We start from the raw sequence: 19,108 nt of genomic DNA, 5'->3' as shown, positions 1-19,108 counted from the left end.
AAGATTGTTGCATAGGTACACACGTGGCAGTGTGATTTGCTGCCTTCCTCCCCATCACCTATATCTGGCATTTCTCCCCATGCTATCTCTCCCCAACTCCCCACCCACCACTGTCCCTCCCCTATTTCCCCCCAACAGACCCCAGTGTATAGTGCTCCCCTCCCTGTGTCCATGCGTTCTCGTTGTTCAACACCCGCCTATGAGTGAGAACATGCGGTGTTTGATTTTCTGCTCTTGTGTCAGTTTGGTGAGAATGATGGTCTCCAGGTTCATCCATGTCCCTACAAAGGACACGAACTCATCATTTTTGACGGCTGCATAATATTCCATGGTGTATATGTGCCACATTTTCCCTGTCCAGTCTGTCATCAATGGGCATTTGGGTTGGTTCCAGGTCTTTGCTATCGTAAACAGTGCTGCAGTGAACATTCGTGTGCATGTGTCCTTATGGTAGAACGATTTATAATCCTTTGGATATATACCCAGTAATGGGATTGCTGGGTCAAATGGAATTTCTAGTTCTAGGTCCTTCAGGAATTGCCACACTGTCCTCCACAATGACAGAACTAATTTACACTCCCACTAACAGTGTAAAAGTGTTCCTATTTCTCTACATCCTCTCCAGCATCTGTTGTCTCCAGATTTTTTAATGATCGCCATTCTAACTGGTGCGAGGTGGTATCTCAATGTGGTTTTGATTTGCATTTCTCTAATGACCAGTGATGATGAGCATTTTTTCATATGTTTGTTGGCCTCAAATATGTCTTCTTTTGAAAAGTGTCTGTTTATGTCCTTCGCCCACTTTTGAATGGGTTTGTTTGTTTTTTTTTCTTGTAAATCTGTTTTAGTTCTTTGTAGACTCTGGATATTAGCCCTTTGTCAGATGGGTAGATTGCAAAAATTTTTTCCCATTCTAGTGGTTTCTGGTTCACTATAATGATTGTTTCTTTTGCTGTACAGAAGCTCTGAGTTTAATTAGATCCCATTTGTCTATTTTGGCTTTTGTTGCCAATGCTTTTGGTGTTTTAGTCATGAAGCCCTTGCCTGTACCTATGTCCTGAATGGTATTGCCTAGGTTTTCTTCTAGAGTTTTTATGGTGTTAGGTCTTGTGTTTAAGTCTTTTATCCATCTGGGGTTAATTTTAGTGTAAGGTGTCAGGAAGGGGTCCAGCTTCTGTTTTCTGCACGTGGCTAGCCAGTTTTCCCAAAATAATTTATTAAATAGGGAATCCTTTCCCCATTGCTTATTTTTGTCAGGTTTGTCAAAGATCAGATGGTTGTACATGTGTGACATTGCCTGCAAGGCCTCTATTCTGTTCCATTGGTCTGATCTCTGTTTTGGTACCGGTACCATGCTCTTTTGATTACTGTAGCCTTGTAGTATAGTTTAAAGTCAGTTAGCATGATGCCTCCAGCTTTGTTCTTTTTGCTTAGGATTTTCTTGGCTATGCGGTCTCTCTTTTGGTTCCACATGAAGCTTAAGGTGTTTTTTTTTTTCAGTTCTGTGAAGAGGGTCATAGGTAGCTTGATGGGATCACTTTGGGCAGTATGGCCATTTTCACAATATTGATTCTTCCTAACCAGGAGCATGGAATGTTTTCCCATCTATTTCTGTACTCTCCTATTTCCTTGAGTAGTGGTTCATAGTTCTCCTGAAGAGGTCCTTTACATCCTTTGTATTTCTAGATATTTTATTCTCTTTGTAGCAATTGTGAACGGGAGTTCACTCTTGATTTGGCTCTCTTTTAGTGTTATTGGTGTATAGGAATGTTTGTGATTTCTGCCCATTGATTTTATAGCCTGAGACTGCTGAAGTTGCTTGTCAGTTTCAGGAGATTTGGGGCTGAGACAATGGGGTCTTCTAAATATATAATCATGTCATCTGCAAATAGAGACAATTTGACTTCCTCCTTTCCTAATTGAATACTGTTTATTTCTCTTTCTTGCCTGATCACTCTGGCTAGAAATTCCAATACTATATTGAAAAGGCATGGTGAGAGAGGGCATCCTTCTCTAGTGCCAGATTTCATGGGAGGGCTTCCAGCTTTTGCCCATTCAGTATGATATTGGATGTGGGTTTGTTGTAAATAGTTTTTATTATTTTGAGATACATTCCATCAATACCTAGTTTATTGAGAGTTTTAAGCATAAAGAGCTGTTGAATTTTGTTGAAGGCCTTCTCTGCATCTATTGAGATAATCATGCAGTTTTTGTCTTTGATTCTGTTTATGTAGTAGATTGCGTTTATAGACTTGTGTATGTTGAACCAGCCTTGCATCCCTGGGATGAAGCCTACTTGATTGTGATGGATAAGCTTTTTGATCTGCTGTTGCAATCGGTTTACCAGTATTTTATTGAAGATTTTTGCATCTATGTTCATCGTGGATATTGGCCTGAAGTTTTCTTTTTTTTGTTGAGTCTCTGCCAGGTTTTGGTATCAGGAAGATGTTGGTCTCATAAAATGATTTGGGAAGGATTCCCTCTTTTTGGATTGTTTGGAATAGTTTCAGAAGGAGTGGTACCAATTCCTCTTTGTATGTCTGGTAGAATTTGGCTGTGAAGCCATCTGGACCTGAGCATTTTTTGATTGGTAGGCTGTTAATTGCTGCCTCAACTTCAGCCCTTGTTATTGGTCTATTAATGGTTTCAACTTCTTCCTGGTTTAGGCATGGAAGGGTGCAAGTGTCCAGGAATTTATCCATTTCTTCCAGATTTACTGGTTTTTGTGCACAGAGCTGTTTGTAGTAATCACTGATGGTAGTTTGTAGTTTTGTGGAATCGGTGGTGATCTCCTCATTATCATTTTTTATTGCATCTATTTGATTCTTCTCTCTTTTCTTTTTCATTAATCTGGCTAGTGGTCTATTTTGTTGATCTTTTAAAAAAAAACAGCTGGACTTATTGATTTTTTTGGAAGGGTTTTTTGTGTCTCTGTCTCCTTCAATTCTGCTCTGATCATAGTTATTTCTTGTTTTCTGCTAGGTTTTGAGTTTTTTGATCTTGCTCCTCTAGCTCTTTCAATTTTGATGATAGGATGTTGATTTTAAATCTTTCCTTGCTTCTCATGTGGGCATTTATTGCTATAAATTTCCCTCTAGACATTGCTTTCAATGTGTTTTCAAGATTCTGGTACATTGTGTGTATTCGTTATCATTGGTTTCAAAGAACATCTTTATTTCTGCCTTCATTTCATTGTTTATCGAGTCAATGTTCAAGAGCCAGTTGTTCAGTTTCCATGTAGTTTTGTGGTTCTGAGTTAGTTTCTTAATCCTGAGTTCTAATTTGATTGCACTGTGGTCTCAGAGACTGTTATGATTTCTGTTCTTTTGCATTTGCTGAGGAGTGATTTACTTCCAATTACATGGTCAATTTTAGAGTAGCTGTGATGTGGTGCTGAGAAGAATGTATATTCTGTGGATTTGAGATGGAGAATTCTGTAGATGTCTATTAGGTTTACTTGGTCCAGATCTGAGTTCAAGTCCTGGATATCCTTGTTAATTTTCTGTCTCATTGATCTGTCTAATATTGACAGTGAAGTGTTAAGGTCTCCCACTATTATTGTGTGGGAGTCTTAATCTCTTTGTAGGTCATTAAGAACTTGCTTTATGTATCTGGGTGCTTCTGTATTGGATGCTTATATATTTAGGATCATTAGCTCTTCTTGTTACATTGATCCTTTTACCATTATGTAATGCCCTTCTTTGTCTCTATTGATCTTTGTTGGTTTAAAGCCTATTTTATCAGAGACTAGGATTGCAACTCCTGCTTTTTTTTGCTCCCCATTTGGTTGGTAAATCTTCTCCATCTTTTTATTTTGAGCCTATATGTGCCCTTGCCGGTGAGATGGTTTTCCTAAATACAGCACTGCGATGGATTTTGACTTTTTATCTAATTTGCCAGTCCATGTCTTTTCATTGGGGCATGTAGCCCATTTACTTTTAAAGTTAATATTATTATGTGTGAATTTGATGCTGCCATTTTGATGCTATCTGGATATTTTGCCCATTAGTTGATGCAGTTTCTTCATTGTGTTGATGCTCTTTGCCATTTGGTACTTTTTTGGAGTGGATGGTACTGGTTGTTCCTTTCTATGTTTAGTGCTTCTTTTAGGAGTTCTTTTAAAGCAGGCCTGATGATAATGAAATCTCTGAGCAATTGCTTGTTTGTAAAGGATTTTATTTCTCCTTTGCTTATGAAGCTCAGTTTGGCTGGATATGAAATTCTGGGTTGAAAGTTCTTTTCTTTAAGGATGTTGAATATTGGCCCCCACTGTCTTCTGGCTTGTAGGGTTTCTGCCAAGAGATCCACTGTGAGTCTGATGGGCTTCCCTTTATTGGTGACTCGACCTTTCTCTCTGGCTGCCCTTAGCATTTTTTTCTTCATTTCAACCCTGGTGAATCTGATGATTATGTGCCTTGGGATTGCTCTTCTTAAGGAACATCTTTGTGGTGTTCTCTGTATTTTCTGGATTTGAATGTTGGTCTGCCTTGCTAGGTTGGGGAAGTTTTCCTGGATAATATCCTGAAGAATGTTTTCCTGGTTGGATTTATTCTCTCTGTCATATTTGGGTATACCTATCAAATGTAGATTAGGTCTTTTCACATAATCCCATATTTCTTGGAGGCTTTGCTCATTTCTTTTCACCCTTTTTTCTCTAATATTGCCTTCTTGTTTTAGTTCATTCAGTTGATCTTCAATCTCTGATATCCTTTCTTCTGCTTGGTTGATTTGGCTATTGAAACTATGCTTCACGAAGTTCTCATGTTATGTTTTTCATCTCCATCAGGTCATTTATATTCTTCTCTAAGCTGTTTATTCTCATTAGCATTTTGTCTAACCTTTTTTCAAGATTCTTAGTTTCTTTGCACTGGGTTAGAACATGTTCTTTTAGCTCAGAGAAGTTTGTTACTACCCACCTTCTGAAGCCTGTTTCTGTCAATTCATCAGAATCATTCTCCATCCAGCTTTGTTCCCTTGCTGGTGAGGAGTTGTGATCCCTTGGAGAAGGAGAGGTGTTCTGGTTTTTGGTATTTTCATCCTCTTTGCACTGGTTTCTTCCCATCTTCCTGAATTTATCTACCTGTGGTCTTTGTAGTTGGTGACTTTCAGATAGGATCTCTGAGTGGACATCCTTTTGTTGATGTTGAAGTTATTTCCTTCTGTTTCTTAGTTTTCCTTCTAACAGGCCCCTCTGCTGTAGGACTGCAGGATGTCCCCTGCAGACCCTGCTTACCTGGGGATCACCTGCAGTGGCTACAGAACAGAAAGGGTTGCTGCCAGTTTCTTCTTCTGTTATCTTCATCCCAGAAGGGTACCCCTCAGATGTCAGCCTGAGGTCTCCTTTATGGGGTATGTCTTTGCATATATGGGGTTTGGGGAGCTGCTTGAGGAGACAGTCTGTCCCTTATAGACGCTCAAGTGCTGAGCTGGGAGCTCCATTTTTCCATTCAGAGCAGCACCAGCTGTGCTGGAAACTCATGGCGCTTTTCAGCTCAGGAATCTCCTGGTCTGTAGGCAGTAAAAACTCGTTTGGAAATGCAGTAATCACTCACCCTCTGCGTTTTTCTTGCTGGGAACTAAACTCCAGAGCTGTTCCTATTTGGCCATCTTGGATCTGCAGTCTACTCTTAACATGGACAGAGACCCAGCACTGCCTCTTCCTACGGTCAGTCTCTGTTAAGAAAGTGATGAGTGGAGACCTTGTTTCATCTGTCTCAGTGCCTGCAACATCTCGTACACAGCAGGGCTCAGCAGAACATGCTTAAATTAACAGAGGTCTCTCCTGAGGCTGTTGGTGGTCAACCCTGGTCTGAATCTGTTGCTGTGGAAAATGCATGTGTTTACTGTTGGACTCAGAATTTGGGCCCTGTGTCCCCCAAGCTGGGAAATGGGCTCATATTCAATATATGTGCTTCAGAATTGTTCTAAATATCCATGCAGAAGGGGAGACTCTGCTGACACTGAAGAAGGGAAAATTCAAGCCATCTTTTGTAAAACCCTGACTTCTGCCATCAGAAAGAAGAGTGCATTTGGTTTAATGTCCAGATGAGAAGATGTTCTTGGTCTCAGATGAGCAATGAGTATGTAATCTGCGTGCTGAGTGAGGAGTGTGAGGGGCTCACTCAGTGGGTGTAGCAGCTGTCACTGTTTCGAGATCTTTCTGCAGCAAGGGATAAAAAGGTGGGATAAATGCTTTTCAAATGTGTCTAAAAGTATTTAGCCAACAGCTGTTGATTAAAGAAGAGGGAAAAAAAGGACATAATGACTATTGAGCTCTTATGAGGTGCCAGGAGCTTTTCACATTTAATGTTGTTAGTCCTTTCCCCAGCATAGATGGAAAAACTGAGGCTCAGAGAGGCAAGGTGACTCTGCCAGGGCCACACACTTAGCAAGGTTCAGAACTGGGATTCAAAATGAAGTCTCTCTGGCTCTAAGTATCTAATGAAATATTTAATGTATATGATGGCGTATCTAGGACTTATGTGCTGTTGAATGCACATTTCCTGTCTCTTCCTCTCTGTAGAACCTTACTGCCTTTCCTTATTCTAATGTTAACCTCATCCAGGGGTAGTGTCCTTGGTTCAGCAATGGCAGAGCACCTTCATCTGCAGGCTTGGTGTGCGCCGTCTCTAGCATCTCTATAACATCCACTCAGTGCCAGTTATACAGTAGCTGCTTTTGAATATTTGTGGAATAGGTGATGGAAGCTGGCAGGATCCTTCCTGCCAATGTGTGCTGCTTGTTTCCTGCTTAAACCTCTCAGATTCTGAGCCGTGAAGTCCTCAGGGCCTGCTTTACAAAGGAAGAATGCTACTCTTTCTTGCCTTTGCCAAGAGGAAGATACAGGAAGACTGGAGAGCCTTTTGGTTCTTAAAATTGCTGCCATCTTCATACGTCATTGTACTTTACTTACTCTTTCCACTTTGTGGAACAGGACTTAAGCAGTGCCTCCTGGTAGTCTGACCCAGAGAAAGGGGGAGGGCTGGTGTGGGACCAGAAATGATTAGATCCAACTGAGTTAGGGCCACCACACCCCTTCTCAGAGGGAAAAGGGACCACAAGAGGGGAATTTCTTCCCCGGCCAATGTCTACAGATATGGAAGGTATGGGGAGGACCTCACATTAGCCTCTTGCCTTCACAGTCATCACTTTGGCTCATGCACTTTGCAGATACAGCCCTCAGTGCTGGATGCTACCCAAGTGGCTAAGAAAGTTACTGAGAGAGACGAGGCACATAGTGACACAGTACTCATAGGCAATGGGAATTAGTCTCTTGCATGTGTGCATGTCTGCATCCACTTGCATGCACATACACACGTACATATGCATGTGCACATGCTCATACATGTCTCTCAGAGCTCAAAGCAGAGTAAAAACCCTGTACTCCAAGGACTTGTTAGTTAAAGAGCCATACTAGGGAGACAGCTTCCTCCTGAGGTTGGGGGCACATTTCATACTCTGTGGCTGGCTCTGCCCCCTTGAGGACACCTTATCTGCTTCCTTGGCATGAGTACAGACACTCAGCTCTTTCCAGAAACTCAATACCTCTCTGAAAGACAGAAGGTTTCCCACTACTAAATATCTGCATAAATGTGTTAAATTTGAAAACAGTTTTTAAACAATATTGTGAACAACAGCAGCTTTGTTAGAATCATTCACACAATGCCTTGCATGCAATAGGTCTTTTTTTTTTTTTTTTTAACTTTAGGTGCATACTATATCTGGTATTTGTCCCCGTGTTTTCCCTTCCTACCCTCCCCACTCTCACTGTCTCTCCCCTACTCCCCCAACTGCCCACAGTGTGTGATGTTCCTCTTCTAAGTCCACATGTTCTCATTGTTCAACACCCACCTATGAGTGAGAACATGTGGTGTTTAGCTTTGTGTTTTTGTGTCCGTTTGCTGAGAGTGATGGTTGCCAGATTCATTCAAGTCCCTACAAAGGACACAAACTCATCCTTTTTTATGGCTGTGTAGTATTCCATGGTGTATATGTACCACATTTTCTTTGTCCAGTCTATCATTGATGGGCATTTGGGTTGGTTCCAGGTCTTTGCTATTGTACACACTGCTGCAATGAACATATGTGTGCATGTGTCTTTATAGTAGAACTATTTATAGTTCTTTGGGTATGTACCCAGTAATGGGATTGCTGGGCCAAATGGAATTTCTATTTCTAGATCCTTGAGAAATTGCCACACTGTCTTCCACAATGGTTGAACTAATTTACACTCCCACCAACTATGTAAGAGTGTTCCTGTTTCTCCACATCCTCTCCAGCATCTGTTGTCTCCAGATTTTTTAATGATTGCCACTCTAACTGGCATGAGATGGTATCTGAATGTGGTTTTGATTTGCCTTTCTCTAATGATCAGCGATGATGAGCATTTTTTCATATGTTTATTGGCCTCATACATGTCTTCTTTTGTAAAGTGTCTGTTCATATCCTTCACCCACTTTTGAGTGAGGTTGTTTTTTTCTTGTATATCTGTTTTAATATTTAGTAATTCTGGATATTAGCCCTTTGTCCAATGGGTAGATTGCAAAAATTTTTTCCCATTCTCTTGGTTGCTGGTTCGCTCTAATCATGGTTTCTTTTGCTGTACAGAAGCTCTGAATTTTAATTAGGTCCTATTTGTCTATCTTGGCTTTTATTGCCATTGCTTTTGGTGTTTTAGTCATGAAGTCCTTGCCTATGCCTATGTCCTGGATGGTTTTGCATATGTTTTCTTCTAGTGTTTTTATGGTGTTAGGTTTTATATTCAAATCTTTAATCCAGCTGGAGTTAATATTAGTGTAAGGTGACAGGTAGGGCTCCAGTTTCTGCTTCCTGCACATGGTTAGCCAGTTTTTTCAACACCATTTATTAAACATGCAGTCCTTTCCCTATTGCTTATTTTTGTCAGGTTTTCAAAGATCAGTTGGTTGTAGATGTGTGGTGTTGCTTCTGGGGCCTCTGTTCTGTTCCATTGGTCTATGTCTCTGTTTTGGTACCAGTACCATGTTGTTTTGATTACTGTAGGCTTGTAGTATAGTTTGAAGTCTGGCATTGTGATGCCTCTGGCTTTGATCTTTTTGCTTAGGATTGTCTTGGCTATGCAGGCTCTCTTGTGATTCCATATGAAGTTTAAAGTGTTTTTTTCCAGTTCTGTGAAGAAGGTCATTGGTAGCTTGATGGGGATAGTGTTGAATCTATAGATTACTTTGGGTGGTATGGCCATTTACATGATATTAATTCTTCCTAACCAGGAGCATGGAATGTTTTTCCATCTTATTTCCTTGAGCAGGGGTTTGTAGTTCTTTAAGTCCTTTACATCCTTTGTTAGTTGTATTCCTAGATATTTTATTCTCTTTGTAGCAATTGTGAATGCGGGTTTGCTCTTGATTTGGCTCTCTATCTGTTATTGGTATATAGAAATGCTTGTGATTTCTGCCAATTGATTTTGTATCCTGAAACTTTGCTGAAGTTGCTTATCAGTTTCAGGAGATTTTGGGCTGAGATGATGGGGTCTTCTAGATATACAATCATGTCATCTGCAAATAGAGACAATTTGACTTCCTCCTTTCCTAATTGAATACCCTTTATTTCTTTTTCTTGCCTGATTGCTCTAGCTAGAACTTCCAATACTATATTGAATAGGAGTGGTGAGAGAGGTAATCCTTGTCTAGTGCCTAATTTCACAGGGAATTCTTCCAGCTTTTGCCCAATCAGTATGATATTGGCTATAGGTTTGTCATAAATAGCTTTTATTATTTCGAGATACATTCCATCAATACCTAGTTTATTGAGAGTTTTTAGCAGAAGGGCTATTGAATTTTGTTGAAGGCCTTCTCTGCATCTATTGAGACAATCATGCAGTTTTTGTCTTTGGTTCCATTTATGTGATGGATTATGTTTATGAATTTGTGTATGTTGAACTAGCCTTGCATTCCTGGGATGAAACATACTTGATCTTGATGGATAAGCTTCTTGATATGCTGTTGCAGTCTGTCTGCCAGTATTTCATTGAAGATTTTTGCATCTATGTTCATCATGGATATTGGCCTGAAGTTTCTTTTTTTGTTGTTGAGTCTCTGCCAGGTTTTGATATCAAGATGATGTTGATCTCATAAAATTAGGGAGGATTCCCTCCTTTTGTATTTTTTGATACAGTTTCATAAGGAATGGAACCAGCTCTTCTTTGTATGTCTGGTAGAATTCAGCTGTGAACCCATCTGGACCTGGACTTTTTTTGGTTGGTAGGCTAATGATAGCTGCCTCTACTTCAGCCCTTATTATTGGTCTATTCAGGGTTTCGCCTTCCTCCTGGTTTAGTCTTGGTAGAGTACAAGTGTCTAGGAATTTATCCATTTCTTTCTGGTTCACTGGTTTATGTGCATAGAGCTGTTTGTAGTAATCTCTGATGGCAATTTGTATTTCTGTAGGTTCAGTGGTGATATCCCTTTATCATTTTGCTCTTTCATCACTTTTTTTTTGTTCAGACTTTTTTTCTTTTTCTTTTTTAATGACTAAAGCAAAGCATCTAAAACTACATCTTCTGGAAGAACCACTTGTTCTTGCCTGTCTTGTATCTCTCCTCAAACTTGACCTTGGCCTCTTGTCGGGCCTTGCGTTTAAGGGCAGGATCTCTGAAGACATCCTTATTGACGACAGTTTTGTCCAAGGGGATATCCACAGAGTACCTTGTGGGCATTAGGTGATTGTAGTTATAAACTTTCACAAAAGACTTGATCTTTGACCTCTTGGCCATCTTCTTCTTGTCCATGGCACCTGTCATTTTGTGGAGATAGCGGTCAATTCCAGCCACCAGAGCATGGCTGGAGGGGCGATCTGAGGTGCCATCGTCAATGTTCTTCAAAATGATGGCTTTGTGTCCAGAGTAGCGCCCAGCCAAAACAAGCACCACCTTCCCAGGTTTCATGGACTTGCCTATTTTGGCAGCAACCACTCAGGCCTATGGCAAAAAGGAAAGAAGAACACTTCCGCTAACCTTTCACCCTGGGGAGGAGTCGCATGCAATATGTCTTTGGTGGAGACCTACTGAAAAGCAGTGTGGTGAGTGGGAAGAATGTGGGCTTCGCAACTCTGTAGACCTACGCCAAGCCCAGCCTTGCTGTCTCATAGCTATGCCATCTTGAATTCAGGGCCCTTGTCCAGCATCCACTCAATACTTAGTGGTATAATAATGATGAGTCCTTGGAGAATAAATTTACAACCTCTCGAGAAGATTGTTGAAAATTACAGCACTGTATTAGGTGGCCCGTGTTTTGCTTTTGCTAGAATTACCAATAATGTTACCTAATAATTAATCATATGTATGAAATATGAATGCATCTTTTGAAAGTGTAAATTCTGTTCAGCGTACATTTATGCATCATGTGCCTACCAGGTTTCATGCCAGGCATGGGGACACCAACAGAAGTAACTCAGGGTTGCTGCTTGCATGAAGCTCCTATATTTGCAGGGGGATCAATAGCTTTAGACCAATTAGTATAACAATAATTAGAATAATTATAGGATATATTTAAGTGCTGTGAGAGTATAGATAGGTGACACAGTTCTGTTTGGTTGGAGAGAGAAGAAAAAATAAGCCATTCAGGGATTTTGATTACAGCCATAGAAACCAGCTCTGGCAATCATAAGCAAAGAGGGAATTAATTGGAGAGTTGTTGGCTCACCTGTGGGTGTTGAGCTGGAGGGCCAGGCCTGCGGAATGGGCCAGAAGCAGGGGAGCTTCTAGGTCATGAAGCCCTGTCAGTTGCGTCACTGTACTCTTGCTGCTGTTTCTGTGGTCTCTGTCAAGCCAGTCTCTATCACTCCCTCCTTTCTGTGTCATTTATTTATTCAGGGTTCAGTTTTGTGTGATGATGACTGACTGAGCCCAAGTGGGGTGCCTACTCCTGGCTGCTTCAGGACAGAGAAAGCACACATATTTGATCTCCACTTTAATATAGGACAGCTTCCTATTTGGAAATTGGACAGAACCTCCCCAAGACTCCAACACGGGATTTAATAGGGTGCTGCAGGAAGCATTGACTGGGTCCTTGACAGTTGGCAACAGCAGAGAACTGGCAGAATATAGAAGAAGAGACATTTCTGGCAAAGAACAGTAGGAGCCAGAAGCACGGGCCCTGGAAGCCCTCATGTGTCTGAAGGGACGAGAGCTCCATTGTGCCATGGGCAGTATTTGTAGCTGGTTGAGACTAGGTCAAAGAAAAGCATTTCTTCAGTTTCTAATATCCATTCTCTAGAGAAGTTGCCTAGGTGGGGATCCTAGATGGATCTACAAGCAGTTGGAACAGGTTTTTGACCAGCCTCTGAGGCCCCTAAAGGGCAGTTTATCTGAAGGAGATGGCCCAGAGAGCCCCCACCAGCTGCAAGCTGACAGTTCCCTGTTCTCTGCATTGTCCTCTTAGCCCAGGTGTAGTACCAACAGCAGAGGCAGGACATTGCTGCCCACAGAGGACTCCTCCAGTAGGTATGGGGCAGCTGCCTACTTGCCTGATATAGTTACAGGCTGAGCATGTGACTGTGGCCAGGCAGCCTGTTCTCTGGTCAGGTAGGGGCCACTTCTCAGACTCTGTTAACCTCACAGCTCTCTAGAGAACCTTTCTGACTCATCGACATACAAACCCTGAGGTCTGAAGTGCTGTCAGAGTGGGGCAGGGCGTACTGGGGTTATTCTGGACATGAAGACCACATACACCTGGCTGGCTCTGCTCAGTTCATGAATTTCCCACTTGGAGCCTGGGCAGTTCATCGCTCTTGTTCTCTGTAAGAAACTATAGTTCTATTGCTGGTCATGTTTGAGCAACTTCTCTGAACTCTTACTGTTTGGAGCTGCAGTGAGAAGCAGCAGGCAGCAGAGCTGAATCACTGGCTCCTTCCCCCCCGCCCCGCCCCATCTCTCTCTTTTCAGCCTGCAGATTTAGAAGCATGAGTAAGCTCTGCTTTACCTAACTCTTGCTTATTTCAAGCAGCATGCTGTTACCCTGTACCTAAAGACAGCCCCTGCCTCCCTCACAGGCAGGGATTCTATTCTCCAGCATTACTTTTTAAAAGGTGTTCAGCTAGAAAATCGCATGTTATTTCCTCTGTAAAGGTTTCTCCTTGCCACCTTTGTGTAGCTACAGCTGTCACAACCGCAGTTAATATTTTGTGTGCCTGTGCATGCAAGTGCATGGTGTGGGAAAGAAGATAATCAGGCTGTCCTCTTGGGCAGCAGCCTTACAGTTCAGCTTTTATGAGCTAGATTAAAAAAATAAATAAATAGATCATATCGCTCTCTTGCTCAGAGCTCTCCAGTGGCTCTCCGTGCTCATAGACGGCAGTGCACCACCTCATCAGGGCTGCAGGGCCCTGCGCCATCGGGGTCTCAGCCTGTTTTCATGCTGTCTCTCACCACTCCCCCACTCCACTCCCAGGTATTTGTTACGGTGTTTGTTATGTCCCTCGAACATGTCACATTTGTTCCCACTCAGAGGCCTTTGCATTGGTTTTCTCAGCTAGGAATGAACTTCTCCAAGATTGTCATGGCCTTCTATTCTGTCATTCAGCTCTCAGCTTGAATGTCACCTCCTGAGAGGGACCTTCTGTGGTCACCCCCTGTGAATGAGTCCTCACCCCTGCCTCTCTGGACTGCCACTCTGTTCTCTACAGCCCTTCGTCACCATCTGATATCGCATTCACCCATTAATTTATGTTCATCTGTCCATTCCCTCCTGTGTGCCTCACTCATCACAGGATCCCAGTCTCTGAGAACAGTCCTGGATCCACAAGCATTCAGGACAGTTTTGGTACTGATCTCAGTGCAAACAAGAGTGAAACAGTAGTGGGGACATTGACTGGGAGAGGCAAAGTGCCATAGCAAAGATTGCGCAGAGATGCAGAGAGGAGAGAGGGCATCTCCAGGGATGCGGAGGTTCTGTCCGAGCTAGGTATGCCTGTGTAGATCAGGGCTTAGCTGTTCTGCCTGGGCCAACCTGGCTCCACTCTGGAGGAACAAAATTCATGGCCAGGCCAAGGAAGACGGCATGCTGAGGATGCTGACAGGTAAGGACTGTTGGATACCAGGAGCAGGTGCAGGGGAGGGGCCCACTGGCCTGCTCTTCCTGAGGAGAAATGGACATCGCTTTGGGCTTTCAAGGGCACAAGCTCCCATGTGGTTAATTGTTGTTGCTCTGTGCAAATCTGGGGTTCCTCCCAGCCCTCCACTAAAGGGAATTGTGCACCAGAGTGGTTCTACATTTCATTTCCAACCTTATCATCTCTGTGCCCTAGAACTTTATTAGACATTGAAGAGATGATATCATGATTTCTTAACATAGCCTTGCTTGGAAAATTATACCAGGTAGGATCTTATTACACCAGAAGATGAAGCCCATTAGTTTAAAACTTTACCTCTGCCATGTATTGATTGTGCAGCCCTGGGTGAATTCATTACTCTATGCCTCGTTTTTCTTGCTTTTAAAATGGGTTTAGGCCAGGTGCAGTGGGTCACATCTGTAATTCCAGCACTTTAAGAGGCCAGAGTGGGAGAATTGCTTGAGCCCAGGAGTTCAAGACCAGCCTGGGTGACATAATGAGACCCCATCTCCCCAAAATTTAAAAAATTAGCCAGGCATGGTGTGCTTGTAGTCCAGGCTACTCAGGAGGCTGAAGTGGGAGGATGGCTTACGCCCAGGAGGTCGAGGCTGCAGTGAGCCAAGATTGTGCTATTGCACTTTAGCCTGGTTGACAGAGCAAGACACTGTCTCATTCATGCATGCATACATACATACATATATAGTGTTTAATAATACGTATCTATCTCACTATGTTATTGTATAAGTTAATGGAGCACTTAAGGAATTATTTATTAACAGATAATAAATGATCACTGTTGCTTTTATGGAGTCATTCCTGATTGTTTCGTGGGATGTCACTGATCCTTGTTTTGTCATGACCAAGATTATACTTTTATCCTGATCAATATCTAGGTGTTGCTAAGAGGAAGGACGGCTGCAGAAAATGTGATACTTACTGGATAAAACGTGTCAGACATACACAGAGTTAACTGTTCCTGAGGATTTCCATTGTCTCCTTCCCTGCTGTCTTATTCTTTTCTTACTTGGGCGACATGGAGGAGAGCAGGCTCTGGTTTCCCGGGAGGCCATCTGTCCTGTGATCCCTCACACCTGAAGCCTCTGTTCACTCATCCTCCCAGCCATGGGCACCATGTCCACAGTGCAGATGGGGCGGGGGAGTGGTCTCAACACTGCAGCCTGTGAGTGGAGATTTGGAAGGAAGCAGCATGAGCAGATACAAGCCTTCAGAATGAGACCAGTTTTCATGCGGCTTTCCCTGGTAATAAAAGGAAATGGGGGCTGTAGAGAGCCTACAGTATTTCAGCAGATGGTCTTGTAATAGAATGTTTTTTCAAAGTTTCCTTGTGAGGCATCAGTGACTCTTGGAAAATGTGTATTGTGTAATGAGGAACAAAGACAAGGCTTTGAGCATCCCTCTTCATGGCACCTTTCTGAGTTGCCTCTCCCTCCTGGCACAGGTGGTTTTGGAAAGTAAGGAAGATGACCCTAGAGAAGCAGCCTCTCTGCATTTGTCTCTGCCTTCAAAGAAGCTGGGAATTGGTCCTAGGGTCAACAATGCCTGTTCATCTCTGCCCCTACCCACTCTTCTGGGCTCTGGCCTCAGCAGGACCCATTTGATGTCAATGAAGGAAGGTCTGCATTTCTGCAGTCCCTTAATCAGCTGTATCTCCCCTGCTGAATTGTGCCAACCTCATGGAATGCTGTGCACCTGTCCAAGCTGGCTTATGGAAGGAAGGGAGGGATGGATTATTGGTGGTAGTTTCTTCTTCAGACTCAGAGCACATAAGCCGAAGCACTGCCAGGACCCCTACAGCAGGTCAGAATAACACCAAACCCTTATGGCAGCCCTATGAGGAAACTGAGGCACAGAGAAATTGCAAATAATTGTTAGAGTCAGAATTTGAACCCAAGCCTCTTAACCATCACAGTGTACTGTACTATCTTAATGATTAGCATCTCCTCCCAAAATCAACTTGTTAACATCATTCATTTTATACCTTTTTTTTTTTTTTTTTTTTTTGGCAGTCGTGTTCTGTTGCTCAGGGTGGCATGCAAGGACATTATCATAGCTCACTTGTGGCTTCCATCTCCTGGGCTCAAGTGATCCTCCTGCCTCAGCCTCCTAAGTAGTTGGGACTACAGGAATGCACCACTATGCCCAGCTAATTTTTATTTTTAATAGTAGAGATGAGGTCTCGCTATAGTGCCTGAGCTGGCCTTGAACTCCTGAGCTCAAGTGATCCTCCTGCCTTGGCCTCCCAAAATGCTGGTATTATAGGCATGAGCCACCATGTCTGGCCATTGTATTATTTACTCCATGTCACTGGGGATAAAGCAGTAACACAATTCAGCCTCTAGCCTCCAGGAACTTACAGTTTAGGAAGAGTACAAGCAAGTAAGCGGAAAAATGACCACACCGTTTGTTCTTCGGACATCTCTCTGCATAAACACAAGAACATACCTGTGCCAAGTTGGCATCTGGCAATAATTTTGGAAATTTATGTGGGCATATATCCACATGCTGAATCCTGTATTAGCTGTGGGAATATACGAAGCTGTGTGTAGATGACATACAAGTACAAGGTGCACTGATTTCATTTATCATTACAACATAAGTAGACATAGTTCTCATTTTCAGCCAGAACCTGGAGGGATCCTCGTGTTTTCCTCCTTCCCTTCCCCAAGTGTATAATCGGTCAGTTTTCTCCTGTTGAACCCTCTGAACCCCCAACCCAGCCTCAGTGCCGTCCTCACTGTGCTCCCCAACCTGGATTACCGCATCAGCTCTTTTACTGGTCTCCCCACCTCAGGCCTGTTTTTCTTAATATTTTGATAACTTTATTTCAATATAATTCGTTTCCTTGATAATCTTACGTATTTTTTAACATCTTTATTGAGATATTCATAAACCATAAAACCACCCATTTAAAGCACACATTTCTATGGTTTTTAGTGTATTCACTGAGTTGTGCAGCATTACCACAATTATAGTTCAGGATGTTTTCGTCACCCAGATCGAAATCCTGCTCCCGTTAATAGTCACTTCCCATCACCCCTGTCCCAGCCCTCAATTCATGACAAGCACTCATCTGTTTTCTGTCTCTATGGATTTGCCTAATCTGGACATTTCATATCAATTGAATCATATATGATCTTTTATGTCTGTCTTCTTTCACTTAGCATAGCGCTTTCAAGGTTAATTTATGTTGTAGCATGTATTAGTACTTCATTCTTTTTTCTGGCTGAATGATATTCCATTGTATAGATATACCACATTTTAAAATTCATCTGTTAGCTGATGGACATTTAGGGGCTAGGTATAGGAGAAAATGGGAGCTGCCTGCTATTAGACACAGAGTTTCTTTTTGGGGTGATGAAAATGCTTTAAAATGAAATAGTGGTGTTAGTTGCACAGTTTTGTGAATGTACTAAAACCCACTGCATTATAGATTTTAGAAGGGTAAGTTTTATGACATGCAAAGTATATATCAATAAAAAATCTAAAAACACATTTTAGAAAGAACTCTGTGACATTTATTAATACCATAGATGAACATATTAAGAGGGAGGGAAGACAGGTATAGTGAAGGAAGATAAAACACTGATACTGGAGTATAACATCCCAGAGCACCTCAAGATCAATTCCAAGTGTGAAGATTAGCCCATATTATCTCAAAGTTATATTTGTTTTTTGTTTTTTTTTTTTTTGACTTTCACAGCACAGGTTTATTATCTCTTTGAGATCGCAATGCCATAACATGAATACTATTTCCATTTGATACCTAGAAATTGTGAAACACACAATGGCCCTACACAGCCACTCTTTCTTTGGCATCAGATCAGCTCGAAGTTATATTTGTCTTTGAGATATGCCTTTTCATATTAAAAATAAGTTATCTTATATGGTCATAGATAGGTATATTTTCTTTTCTGATTAAATAATAATAACCCTTTTATTATGAATATAATTTTTGGCTGCCGTTTATTTTGAAGAAAATTATGGTGTACCAGTTATTTGTTTAGTACTTTATGTGTATAATCTTATTTAACTTGACTGCAACCTCATGAAATAGAGATTGTATTAATTTATCCATTGTATGGGTTAGGAAACTGTGGCATGAGAAGTTCTGACTTGACCACAGTCACTCAAGTAGAAAGTGACAAAGATAGTATTAGAATCTAATTCTTTCTGAGTCTAAAGCCTGGTCCCTTAAGCCCTTACTCTTTATTATCTTTTAAAATCAGAATGCATTATCCTTCATCTAAAGTAAGGGTTGTGAGGAACACAATTTAGACCCATCATGGATCTTGCAAAGTCTTTAAGATTTCACTGTAACCATCATTTATCTTTCCATAGGTACATTCTAGTGTCTTATTACTCAAAGCAGCATTACCCAGGCTGGGCATGGTTGTGCATGCCTGTAATCCCAGCACTTTTTTTTGGAGGCCAAAGTGGTAGGATCGTTTAAGCCCAGGAGTTTGAGATCAGCCCAGCAACCTAGGGAGACCCTGTCTCTCCAAAAACAAACCAAAAAAAATTTTTTTTTAATTAGCTGGGCATGGTGACATATGCCTGTGATCCCAGCTACCAGGAGACTGAGGTGGGAAGATCTCTTGAGCCTAGGAAGTTGAGGCTGCAGTGAGCTGTGATCATGCCACTAAACTTAGCCTTGGTGAAGGAGCAAGACTGTCTCAAAGCAAAACCAAACAATTATTTGGGATTTTGTTGGAAATGTTTAATGTAGGCCAGGCTTAATGGCTCACCCTTGTAATTCCACACTTTGGGAGGCCTAGGTGGGAGGATCACTTGAGCCCAGGAGTTTAAGACCAGCCTGGGCAACAAAATGAGATCCCATCTCTACCAAATATAAAAATAAAAAATTATCCAGGCATGGCAGTATGTGCCTGTAGTACCAGCTACTCTGGAGGCTGAAGCAGAAGGATCACTTGAGCACAGGAGAGCAAGGCTGCAGTCAACCAAGGTCATATCACTGCACTCCAGCCTAGTAGACAGAGTGAGA

The 19,108-nt window shown here is 42.0% G+C and overlaps 2 protein-coding genes across 4 annotated transcripts in view; one reads left to right on the top strand and one right to left on the bottom strand.

The window, feature by feature from the left end:
- The window catches only part of CHCHD6 (coiled-coil-helix-coiled-coil-helix domain containing 6), a 241,832-nt gene that overhangs the window by 108,358 nt on the left and 114,366 nt on the right, over positions 1-19,108 (top strand). The window lies entirely within an intron of this gene.
- LOC120367160 (large ribosomal subunit protein eL27-like) lies at positions 10,529-10,927 on the bottom strand. The gene has a single exon (XM_039477347.2). The coding sequence runs from the start codon at positions 10,919-10,921 to the stop codon at positions 10,529-10,531; it is 393 nt and encodes a 130-aa protein (XP_039333281.1). The 5' UTR covers positions 10,922-10,927.

The sequence above is a fragment of the Saimiri boliviensis genome, chromosome 8 (assembly GCF_048565385.1).
Source record: "Saimiri boliviensis isolate mSaiBol1 chromosome 8, mSaiBol1.pri, whole genome shotgun sequence".
Classification (NCBI taxonomy): Eukaryota; Metazoa; Chordata; class Mammalia; order Primates; family Cebidae; genus Saimiri; species Saimiri boliviensis.
The sequence above is the reverse complement of the archived record's forward strand: the minus strand, read 5'-3'. Positions and strand labels throughout refer to the sequence as shown.